This window comes from Mus pahari, chromosome 17 (genome assembly GCF_900095145.1).
Source record: "Mus pahari chromosome 17, PAHARI_EIJ_v1.1, whole genome shotgun sequence".
Lineage (NCBI taxonomy): Eukaryota > Metazoa > Chordata > Mammalia > Rodentia > Muridae > Mus > Mus pahari.
Window position 1 is genome coordinate 11,020,934 of NC_034606.1, and position 12,733 is coordinate 11,033,666.

Genomic DNA, 12,733 nt, shown 5'->3' on the forward strand with positions numbered 1-12,733 from the left:
CTCCCAGTCTCCAGATTAGGTTCACTGGTGAGCCTTCCAATTCTGGATTGTAGTTCATTTCAAATATAGTCAAGTTGACAACCAGGAATAGCCACTACAGGCTATTAGTTCAGTTCACATGAATCAGCCGTGGTAGCTCGAGCTTCTTGAAAACACCATTCACAAATTAGCAATGGCAGGAATCGAAAACACCATACATGAATCACCAGTGGCAGGACTCACGAACAACCTTCACGAATCAGCAATGGCAGGTAGATCCAGAAGAAGTCAACCTTAAGGCTCTGCCAATCAGCCCAAGTCTGTGGAGGCCACAAAAAGCCACCCAAACACAAGAAGCCAGGAATTTCCACTTCATTATTCTAAGCTTTTTGAGCAGCCAGCAGTCTGCACTCACTACCATTCACAGCAAAGATCAACATCTCAGAGTAAGGCTGAGATTAGCATTTGTCTCTGTATATAAGCATAAACGTATAATCTGTAGCTCTGTGCCATATCAATTTAGCTACACAGTAGGAGTTAGTTATCTTGTAGGGCCTATGATCACACTGACATGAGCTTTTGGCTGGATTTACAGTGTCAGATTTATATTCCCTTCCATGGAGCGGGCCTTAAGTCTAATTCAAGAGGAGTTGGTTATCCCATAAGAGTTTTGTTACTATTGAACTAGCAGGTATTCTTTGCCTGGCTGGTTGGAACTGTAATTTGTACAGTTCACATTGTAAATTATGAGACCATTAGAGCCTATCTCCCTAGAAAACTATATAACTTACATCTGGTAGTGTATTCCCTATTCCTTCTTCTAGTTCTCTCAAAGTTTCAGCTTTGATGTCAAGGTCTTTGGTCAGTTTGCATTTATTTTGGTGAACAATGTGAGCAAGGGTGCTATTTTCCTTCTTTTATAAATAGATAATCGGTTTTTCCAGTACCATTTGCTGAAGAAGGTGATCTTTTCTCAGGTGTGCATTTTTTGTCTCTTTGTAAAAGATTAAGTGGTTATAATTACAATGATTTATGTCCAGGATTTCTACTCTCTCTCTCATTGATCTATATGGCTGGTTTTGTTCCAGCATAGAGGCTTGAAGATTTTAAAAATGAAATTTTAAGTATTTGAAAGATGTAATTTTAGTCATAGATCACATAGCCAACTTTTTTGGGGGCCCAAAAAGAAATATATTTCATAGAGTTATAATTTTTATTGCCACATTACCCCCTCAAATTATTTTAGTAATTCATGATTAAAACTCTCACTAGTGTGATCATATCTCAAGGAGTTTATTTATCATATAAATAAGTACCCTTTAAAAAGGGGAAAATCGGTTAAAGATGCTCATTAATTCAACACAAGCTTATTAAAAATTCATATATGCAAAGCATAGTGCTTGGCTCTTTAAGAAAGCAAGCATTGTAAGAAAATCAGCTAATTTGCTTTTAAAAATTAACTTTCTTAAAGCCAATTAGGCAAATGATCTATTTGTCAATTTAGCTTTAAAAAAAGATAGTAGAAATATTTGCCTGCTTTTAACAAGCCTTTTATTTGGGATACCAATTATTATATATAATCATATATTAAACTTAAAATGAGTCAATCGTGTTGAATATCAAATATTCATGTGCAACATGTACATATGTAGCAATATACATACAAACATGCATGTACATACACGTACATACATCACTGTACAAACAAATTTAATCTTGTTAAATGGGGTTAGTGTTAATGAAGGTGAGGCTCAGTGGAAAAAACAACTGTAATGGACCAGGTAATTACTCTTGGTTAAGTAGAAACATAAAATAGAATCCAAGAGACTCAGAGATATGGCTCAGAGAGTAAAGGCACTTGTCACCAAGTCTAATGCTCTGAGTTTGATCCCTGGGTCTCTCTCACCAGGTAGAAAGACAGAAGTAACCACTGCAAGTTGCCCTCTGATTGTCAAACACTCACTTTGGCACAGGCACCCTTCCCCCCATCCTTCAAGCAATTGGGGCAGACCTTGGAACATGGATTCCTCCTTGGAGCAGATGAATGCTCTGAGCAGTGCCCTGAATAAATTTGGGATTTTGCCATAATTTTACGAAAAGATTAAGGTCTAACTGAATGTGGTGACAGGCTGAGATAGGAGGATCTAGAGTTTGAGGCTAGCCTGGGCTGTGTAATAAGACACTTCATCTCAAACACATATACATTATATACATTCTCTCTATCTCTGTCACACACACACAACATACACACATACACACACACACACGTGTGTATGTATTCACATACATTGTTCTTATTATTTACATAATGAACATTGTGTTTATTTCTAGGAAAAGTGGGCAAGGGGAGAGGAAGCTCGATGGAATGAGGTAAAAGTGATGTTGGTGAAATGATAATGGCAAAGGAAGAGTGTTGAGAGTGCACAAGAGGAGGATGGCATGTCATGAAAGAAAAGTATTTCTTCCTACAAGAGAGAAAGGTAAAAGGATGAACAAAGAATTCTAAATGCTCTAGGAAAAATTTTAAAATTACAGGAAAATGAAAAGCATATGGATATATGGATGCATGCATTCTGAAATTATTTAAAATTCTAGATTTTATTTAATCACCATTCACCCTTGATTTCACACATTTTCTTTGGTCAGACATGTGAGGTTAATTGGACCATGATGGTGGGGCCCTAAATGCTTCAGCATAGGACACCTAGCCAAACACTTCCACCCTGACGTTTAGTACTTGATCCTTATTCAGCTCTCCTAAGCATCCTGTAAGAACAAAGTACCTTGAAAACTAGGGTGTGTGGAGTAGAAGGAGGAGGTGGACAGTCAAAAGCTCAAGAGGTTAGAATATTAGGGACTTCGAAGACTAAGGAGTCACCTTGGGGAGCATTCAATAGGCACGAGAACCTCGAAGTCCACAAGTGGGAACGTGTGTTCCTCATTCTGCTACCTGGCACCCTTATGGACACCATGTCAGTACCCTGTTGCCCCAGCAAGCTCTCTCCAGAGATCTACCACCTAAGGCTCTGACAACAGTAAGAATACTGGCTTCAGCCACACTGCTAAGCTCTCACTCCTTGAATGTCACTGTGTTTCAGTCTACTGGGACAGCTAGCAAGGAAGGTATCAGCTGCTGTCAGTTATGTCTGCTGTGCCACAGACACGGTGTTTGGGAAACTTCCAGCTATCAGATAAAGTTTTATTTTTTATCTTTGTCAACTGAAGGGATAGAACAATCCTGTGTGAAAGAAACTGAATGGGGTTCATGTATTAGGTCGCCTTATAATTAATCTAAGACGATTAATGAGGACGGTAGACAGGCGAATAAAAATATATAGCTCTAGAATTTAAAAGAAGGAAAATAAAGGTGGGAGATCTCTCTGTCTCTGTCTCTGTCTCCGTGTGTGTGTGTGTGTGTGTGTGTGTGGTGTATGTCTGTGCCTGTGAAATCCCAGACAGACCACGGACGAGCTGGGGGCGGGGCAGGTCTCTGGCAGCCAGGTTCGCCCTGGCTTCTGGGGCGAGTCCCTGCGAGCGCTGGAGCAGCTCCCAGAGCCAAGCAAGCTTCAGCTCCGGAGGCTTCTGCAATCAAGCGGCTGCTGCAGACTCTGCAGCATCAGCTCTGCGATGGGACACCTGTGGCTCTCAGAGACCTGGTTTCTCTTTGGGCTGCTTTGGTGCGCAGCAGATTCCCACAAAGGTAACGCAGTGCGGGGAAAGTCGGGAGCCAATCCAGAGATCCTACTCTACTGGTCACAGGGAGGGGAGACCACCTGCCATCTGCCCTGGGCAGACGCCCTCCTGGGAACCTGGGGTCCTGGAAGGCTGACAACAAACCTTTCGACTCATACAGTACCGAGAGAGTCTGAAACAGAGGTTGGAACCCAGAGAAAGACACAGGGCTAGCTGGAGAAACCTCTCTCATGATTGTTGATCAGTGCTGGGGCTGATCTGAGGAAGTTTCTCACCTGCCTCCAGAGTGACATTAATTAAAAAAACAAACAAACAAACAAACAAACAAAACCTGCAAAAAGCAGCTGGGTGCGGGGGCAGTAGGCACCACCTGAACCCCCCTTCTTCTTGCTCTCCTTGGGTCTCTTTCTCAACATAAGGGAAAGCTCTTCCCAGGAGGTCAGGTTGTGTTGTGGCGGGTGTCTGTCACCTCAAGGGTAAGCTGCCCAGTGTCTTCAAAGCAAACCCCAGGAGAGGGCTGGGGAGAAAGTGATAAGAAATTGGAGTTGTGTGCTAAGATAAGGAGAGGATGAAGTTGAGATAGGAGAGGCGGCAATGTCTGGAGATGGAATCCAGCTCCCTGCAGATAGATCCTCTCTTGGCTCTGGGGGGTGGGGGTGGGGTGGGGGGTGGGAGGAGAGACTGCAAGTAGGAACATAGGCAACACTCTGCAAACTCAAGATCAATGCTAACCTGAAGCTCACAGGCCCTAGGTCCGGGTGCCGAAGTCTGTTCTGCTAAGGAGTTGTGGCTGCCACAAGACAAGACCATGCTACACGTTTTCAGACAGCAATGAACTACTCAATCATAAGTTCCTTCACCTTTTTCCAAAGATCCGTTTCAAACAATAATCTTTGGGGCTGTTCTTTGTGCCTTAATGGTTTGTACTTACTCTAATAAATTGGTTTTGCTTCTATTTAAATTGCCTGTATACACTCTAGGCAGAAAATAAAACACCTCTAGCCACTGCGCATCATATTTCCTAGCCATGTTTAAGAATTATGTACAGTTCTCCAAAGAAGCCGCTGGCTTTGCCCCGTTGGTCCAGCAACTTGTATTAGAACCTCCCTTCTATTTCTGAATGGTAGATCCAGGCTAAGTTGTCCATATTTGCCCTTCAAGATGCAGTGGAGGAATCCCAGAAACATGAGGGAAGTGTTTCTTTACAGGCCTCCCAGGACCCTGTGCTCTTTCTGCCATTTGGGACTAAGCTAGACTTTAGGGAGGCTAGTACAAATGTGCCCTTCTCTGCCGGAAGCTAACCCAGTTTGAAGAGTGGCTAAGTGGTCTTTTCAGTATTCACTCAGCACCATTAGGACACTGGAGAGCCGGCAGGAACTATCGACCACTCCGAAAGTGATAGGAAGCACTTTCTTCTTAAAATACAGCATTTGCCTTTGTATCTCTTAGCATTGCACTTACATGCTAGTGCTAACTACTAATCTATTTCTCCATGCAGGTGTTGCCAGTGCTGTGTAAGCTGCTGGTGCAGTTATGGATCTGTAGCTAGAGGAGCAGGACAGAAAGCTAAGGGTTTACTAGTGTGCTATAATATGGTTACTTTAAGACCATTGTTATTCTTACTCTTTGTAAACCCGAGAAAGCTCTTCACACAAAGCTAGTGAGTGTTGGTTAAGTACTTAAATCCCTGTTTGGGCATTAGTTGGGGTTCATTCACATCTTACAACATGAATGGGGAATGTGATGCTTGGAATGAAGATCTTGTCATCCTTATGTGTTTTTCAGGTAGCTCTGAGACAATTCCCAAAGTGACAGAAGTTATACCTAAATATGGCAGCATAAACGGAGCAACAAGACTGACTATCAAGGGAGAAGGTATGCCTGCCCTGTGTGTGTCCTCATGCAAGCACCAAGAATGAAACATTTCCTCTTTTAATTCTGTGGTACCTGGTTCCACATTATTATTCCATGTAGTTGAGAGCATCACACATGCTAGGTGGGCACTCTTTTCCTCTTGGAGTTTTATGATTAACATAACTGCCTACACAAAACACATATCATTGAAATAGTCTTTGCACTTGGCCAGCGTGGCTGAATTCTTCCTTCTTGATAGTAATTAATATGTATTTATTTTAATTAAATTTAATTAATAAATTTAATTAAGATTAATTAAGATTAATTAAAAACAAAAGCCAAACAACCCCACATTCATATCAACTTGATCACTGAACTCTGTAATGGCTCATTTGATATACTGAGAGATCTGGATTTAGTGGCTAAAGTAAAGAAAAAGAAATTTCTTTAACACAACTCTTCAGTTCTTTCCTTTATTCCCCACTGGCCTGGTGATTTTACCCATTTGGTTTGTAGTTTAAGCACAACATGCCAGGGGTTGGAGAGGCCGGATGTTGATAGAGAAATAGATGTTAATGAAAGATGAAAGATGTAAGATAACAGAAAGCAAAATTCTGGCTCCCTCCTGCTGCCGTGTAAGTGCTATCACATGCTGTATCAAGACATGAGTTATGCATGATGCTTCCTCCTCCTGGTCTTGGAATGGAAGTAGAAGGTAGATAGATTTAAAGTGCACGTCCTCCCAGGAGGAGCTAAATGCGCGGTGCTGTCAGCCACAAGGCTTTCATAATACAAATGGCAACACCACTCAGACACTAAGAATTTTTGAAGAACGTGAAAGAAACACATTTTTGTTTTAAAAAAGAAACATTAACAAAAACTATTTGGTCTTTAAAATAAATCTTTGGATGTTGGCATAGGGAAATAGTTCTTCTGTCATATATATTAAAATGTATTTGATTACTTGCAACATTTCTATAAAATTCAATACCTCCATGACATGCTTAAAACAGAATAATCTGTTCCTACGTGGTAAGCAACACACATAGTGCCTTTTTTTTTTTTTTTGGTGTATAGTTAGGAGTGGGAAATTAAGTATTTGTTAAAAATTTTTTTAGACAGTGTAATCTCACCCATAGTGTAAAATGTCAGTAAGATGATGTGCTTGGAAGCTATGAGGTTTTCATCAGAAATTTAAATGCCAGAAGAGGAACTCAGGTTAAAAAAAAAAAAATTAAGGCACCCAAACATCTCCTGCTGCCTTCAAATGTGAACTTCTGGTGTAGGAACTACGACCACAGTCTAGCCACACAGAACCAGACGTGGCTACTTAGGAGTTTCCAGAGGAAACCATTTCTTAGCTGTAATCTTTGCCCTTTCGTGACCCTTGAGGCAACTAGGCTCAGCCTTCTCTGGGATGGAAGTGTTAAGGAAAATTTTACCTTTTCCTTCTGATTCCTACTTTCCGATTACTTTTGCCAGAGTGTATAGATGAGTTAGATCCCATGTGAATTGGAGACATCTGAACCCACACCTTGTGTCTTTCCCTTTCTGCTTTAATCACACTCTGTAGCCAACTCATACTGTGTTGGTGTGTGTCTTTCTTTTCAAGCTGAGAATAGATACTGTTTTTACTATTTTATAAATGCAGTATTTAGCATGGTGGATGTTAGGAGCTAGGAGCAGGTGGAAGGGTGGGTATTGGGCGAGTTGACCAAAGCTTTAGTTATGAGACATGAGTATGATCGAGAGCATGTCCTAGTATGTTGTACTTCTGGTACATGTAAGTCAAGTTCAAGCCGTCACCAGTGACAACTTAACTTGCATACTAAAACTGTGCTAAGGGGGAAGATTTCATGTGGAGTGTTATTATTGCGATTTTTATAAAAACGAATGAAGATCTTCCCTTAGTACTATGTCCAATTTTCTGAGGAACTGTCACACTGATTTCCAGAGTGGTTGTGCAAGCTTGCAATCCCACCAGCAATGGAGGAGTGTTCCTCTTTCTCCACATCCTTGCCAGCATATGCTGTCCCCATTCTGACCGGTGTGAGGGTTGTTTTGATTTGCATTTCCCTGATGATTAAGGATGTTGAACATTTTTTCAAGTGCTTCTCAGTCCTTTGGTATTCCTCAGTTGAGAATTCTTTGTTTAGCTCTGTACCCCATTTTTTAATGGAGTTATTTGAATTTCTGGAGTTCAGCTTCTTGAGCTCTTTGTATATATTGGATATTAGTCCCCTATCAGATTAAAGATTGGTAAAAATCCTTTCCCAATCTGTTGGTGGCCTTTTTGTCTTGTTTGTCTTTGCAATTTTATGAGGTCCCATTTGTTGATTCTTGATCTTACAGCACAAGCCATTGCTGTTCTGTTCAGGAATTTATCCCATGTGCCCATATCTTCGAGGCTTTTCCCTACTTTCTCCTCTATAAATTTCAGTGTCTCTGGTTTACAATATGAACTAACCAGTAACCCCTGAGCTCGAGTCTTTAGCTGCATATGTAGCAGAAGATGGCCTAACCGGCCATCATTGGGAAAAGAGGCCCCTTGGTCTTGCAAACTTTATATGTCCCAGTACAGGGGAAGGCCAGGGCCAAGAAGTGGGAGTGGGTGGGTAGGGGAGCAGGGTAGGGGGAGGGAATAGGGGACAGCATTTGAAATGTAAATGAAGAAAATATCTAATAAAAACTGAAAAAAAAAACAAATGAAGAATCTAGGAAGAAACACTTGGAGGTGATGAATATGTTTGTGGAAGTGCTGATTAAATTGTATATAGTACATTAAGAATATATAGCTTTTTGTAGGTTAATCATACTTCAGTACTACAGTTTTAAACAAAAAAAGTACATTTAATATGGGTTTTGTGTGTCTGAGATGTGTATGGCATTTGTATGAAGCAATGATAATGAACCTGCACACCAAAACCCATGAATTAATATTTTATTTTATAAAACTTATTATGCAAAAGGCAAGATATTTGAGAAAGTATTAATTCAGAAGTTGAATTCTCTGTGATTCCACCCACAAGAAAACTGATGACTGACCCTTCACGGCATCTAGAGGACTCTTGGCTCTCAAAAGGCAAAGACTTTTTTTTATGGATTATTTTGTTTAAAAAGCTGTGCTTAGGGTTGGAGGTTTGTGGAGCTCAGTGGTGGTTTGCTTGACCAGCACACCTGAGATCCCGGCTTCTACCCCAAGCACTGAAGGGGAAAAAATGAAAGAAAAGACAACTGGGGGGGGGGGTTGAAGGGGCATAGATATATGCTATTACAATTATGGTATCAAGCCAATGTCATCTAAACAATGACATATCTGCCCTTCTATGGAGGCTGAGTTGATAACAGGGATGGTCATTTGGGTAGTCTTGGTGTACCCACAACTGCACTGATTTTGTTGCTTTCAAGTTATATTTTATACTATTTGATTCTCTTTGCAGCTTAGTTATCATGTCTCTATTTAACAACAACAACAAAAAAAAGAGTAGTGTTTGGTCATATTACTCTTTATATTTTGGGAAAGATAAGGGGTTTGGTTCAGTCCAACTGGCTTTTAATTTGACTTTACATTGGAGCTAGTTAATTCTGAAGCCATTTGCTTCCTCATCAGTGAAATGGGTATTTTATCGCAGTTGCTGGTACTCATGGCTTTCGAACAGAGTAACACAATCAAGGTACCTGTTACATAGTTCATGCTCTATCTATTGAGCTTTGATTTTTGTTGTTATTCTTTGGAGTTTCGATTGATTTTGTAACATGCAGAAGGGCTGCTGAAAACTAAAGAAGGGAAAGTTTTGCTTGTGCTATGCTTCAGGATGTGACAAATATGTTTATGTTAGATACATACTACATCAATGATAGGTTAACACGGGTCTGTACTTGGGTATCCTGAAGACAAGTGCAATATACCATAACATTACTAATGAATGATGGTATTGGTTTGACCTTAGAAGCAGCTATAATATCAAACATGAATGTGTAAAGCTGTCCAAGGGAAACCATAGAAAGATATGAGGAAAATGGTATTGCTTTTATTCTTCCTACCATTCCTTTGTATCTTTCCTCCCCACGGTTTTACGATATTTTAGGGCATCTCCCTTTCATTCCAGCTTGTCAACCCGAGAAACCTAAATAGCCTACAGTGCTCATGACAACAGCCGGCTTAATCAACAGTGCGGTTTTCCATGATAGCAGTGTGGGCGTTACCTCTTGATTGCTGCTATCAGTGGAGCCAGCTCTGTGTGCCTGGCAATTCTTGTCTCCAGCTTTTCTTCAAAAGAAAAAAATAAAAAATAACACATCAATATGTAAGGAATTTCCCTCCAAAGCCTCATCCTTTCTGTCTCCAGGGCACACCCAGCCCTTCCTGTAATTGTGTGCTTTGGAAAACTTCCAGAGGTGTCGGCCCTTTACTCAGAAATCATTTTACCAAACAATGTGTTTGAATTCCTTTTTATTCCTTGCAATTAGGTTAACCAAAGACATACTCTATACTTTTTCAGCATTTATTTTTATTTATTTATTTTCTGCTCATTTTTGCCTCGCTTGCTTACCTGCCTGTGCATCACATATGTGCTAGGACCCATGGAAGCCAGAGAGGGTGGTCAGGTCTGATGGAACTGGAGTTACATGTGGTTGTGAGCTGTCACGTGGATGCTGGAAACCAAAGCTAGGTCCTTCAGAAGAGCAGCTAATGTTCTTAGCTACCAAGCCATCTCTCCAGCCCCATTATCCATGTTTCTAAGACTAAATATATAATTAAAATGTTTAAAAGTCTTTCTGACTTTCTTCATATTATCCCTGTAGTTTTTCTTGAACATCTTCACATATACATGATTGATATCGTAGCTACTTCTAAGGGAAAGCCAGTATCACCATTCCTTAACAGTATGGTTGGATATTGCCCTTTTCTTTAGAATGCCAAAATGTAGATCTGCACTAAGCTATCATTGGCACGATATGTACCTAATATGAAAATAAACACATGTGTTGCATCCTGAGCATATCACAAGTAAAACTTTCCATTCTTTAGTTTCCAGCAGCCCTCCTGCACAGTACAAACTCAATGTGAACTACAAAGATAAGCAGAAGTTGGCAGAAGCAAACGAGTGGGTTTGCAAGCGCTCCACTTGCACTTTTCATGGATTTTTCCACAATTCTACTTTTCTGCCTTTACTGATTTAAAATTTCAAATGATAGTATGTTTTTACATGCAAGGTCTATAGTTGTGGGCTTTTTAAATCATATGCTGAATAAGTGGCTTGATTAATGTTCCAGTGTTGAGGAATAAGGTCTTTCTCTATCCTTTGCTGAGTTTCTTCTTTCTTTCATTACATATGCAAGAAAGGAGAAGAGAGGAATTGAAAAATAGGGGATGGTAGATGTTAAATGTGGAAACAAGTAATAGTGTTTGCTGGATCCTGTGTTATTTTTAAAAGGGATGTTAACCCTGGACCTAAACTTTAGCACTCTTATGACTGACTGCAGGTATACAGCAGGTATGACAGCAGGTATAGATTAAACTTAAAGTCAACCTGGCAGGAAGTGCTGGCTCTGGGACTCCAGCCCAGGAGCTCACAGTTCTATGAAAAGGCATAATCACAGACAGCTTTGCCTGAGCTAGAGGCCAGGGGCTTTGGGAAATGATGGGACTCCATCACAACCAAGTTTTGCTATGTTAAACTAGGCAGTATTGCATACAGGTAATCTAGTGGACCTTTGTAAAACAATGAAAATGTGCAGTAATTTAACAATAAGTCACACCATACCTTTCAGGATATATTTATGTTTTCTTGATATTAATTAGTATAATAAACAGAATATTTGTGTGACAATGTCATTTATATTACTGCAAACAGTGTTAGACACAGGAATTAAAGCTTGTTGTCCTTTCAGAGTTTACCATGGTTTTTTTTTATGTTTATTGATAATTGATATTAAGTTATTGTTCTGGGGATATAGTCTGAAAATAATTATGTTATTAAATGTAAGAAACTTAAAAATATGCATGAATTAAATGCTTCAGTATAAAATAAAAATTTGTGTAAGGTCAAAGTCATCATAAGACAAAACTTTACAATACCAATAAATGTATATATTTTTAAAATTCAAAATTTAATTATTTTATATTTTAAGCAATTAAAGATGAATTTTAATTAATCAACTATTATTTAAAATAACTTATTTGTTGATTTCATTTCTTAGGTTTCTTCAGATTTTAATATTATGTAACATCATGAACTATTTTATGCATCTTCTCCCACAGATTTCAACATGGGTTTTAAACTGAATTAAGTAGAAATTATCAGTACTATTTATTAGCTTGATTTTTTTCAAGCATTTTGAGTACATGACCAGGGATTATTTATTCAGCTTATCATGAAGAAGTAGTGATGTTTTGCTTAGTGGTAATGGGGAGGAGTGAATCTGGAATTCATGGTATCTGGGGGGGGGTGGTCTCCACTCTTGGCTTCCAGGTCTAAGAATGACTGTAAAAGGGTAACTGCAGCCATATGACTCATCAAAAAAAAAAAAAAAAAGATAATTATGACTTCTGACCCCTGAGAGATGAAGGTTGCTGTTACCCTGTTAGCTTCAGCACTGTGTAATGAGAGACAGCGATAAAGGGTATTGAGAAAGAGACATGATCAATATTAATTACAGACTGGAGACTAGCAAGCAGCCATGGGCCTGTAGCTTACCTTTCTAACTCTCTTGCAGTGGATGTTTAGTAGCGTTTAGCTGCCTGTCTTTTTCAATACTTAGATATGAACTGTATTTAAAATGTAGAGCATAAAGCAAGGCATGGTGACTCGTACTTGTAAATTCCACCACTCTTTTAACTTGAACTCAAGAATCAAGCTTCAAGGCCATTCTGGATGTATGAGACCCTTTAAAAAGAAAAGAAAAGAAAAAGAAAGACAAAGAAAGAAAAGGAAGTGTAGGGCATAACATTTTTGTGCAGTATCAGCAATATCTCTACTTGGTCCCTTTTTTCATAAAATTACCTTTAGATATTCCTGTTCTTGCTTTTGTTTCTAATGTTAACTTCCCCAAATAGTTCCTGTGTACTTTGGTCTGTGTGTCTGTCTTCGTTTTCAATGTTCCCACATGTCATTGTTGTGTCAAAGGGCTCCATTTATAAAATTAAGTAGAATGTGGGAGCCTATAAAGTATGCCCACAGGAAGCTTCAGTATTCAGGATTGT

General features: G+C 39.5%; 1 protein-coding gene across 1 annotated transcript in view; it reads left to right on the forward strand.

Moving 5' to 3' along the window:
* The first annotated feature begins 3,606 nt into the window (after nt 1–3,606).
* The window catches only part of Pkhd1l1 (PKHD1 like 1), a 144,720-nt gene continuing 135,593 nt past the window's right edge, over nt 3,607–12,733 (forward strand). The window contains exons 1-2 of the mRNA XM_029548042.1: nt 3,607–3,679; nt 5,458–5,547. Coding sequence (XP_029403902.1) covers nt 3,607–3,679; nt 5,458–5,547 — 163 coding nt within the window. The remainder of the gene's footprint in view (nt 3,680–5,457; nt 5,548–12,733) is intronic.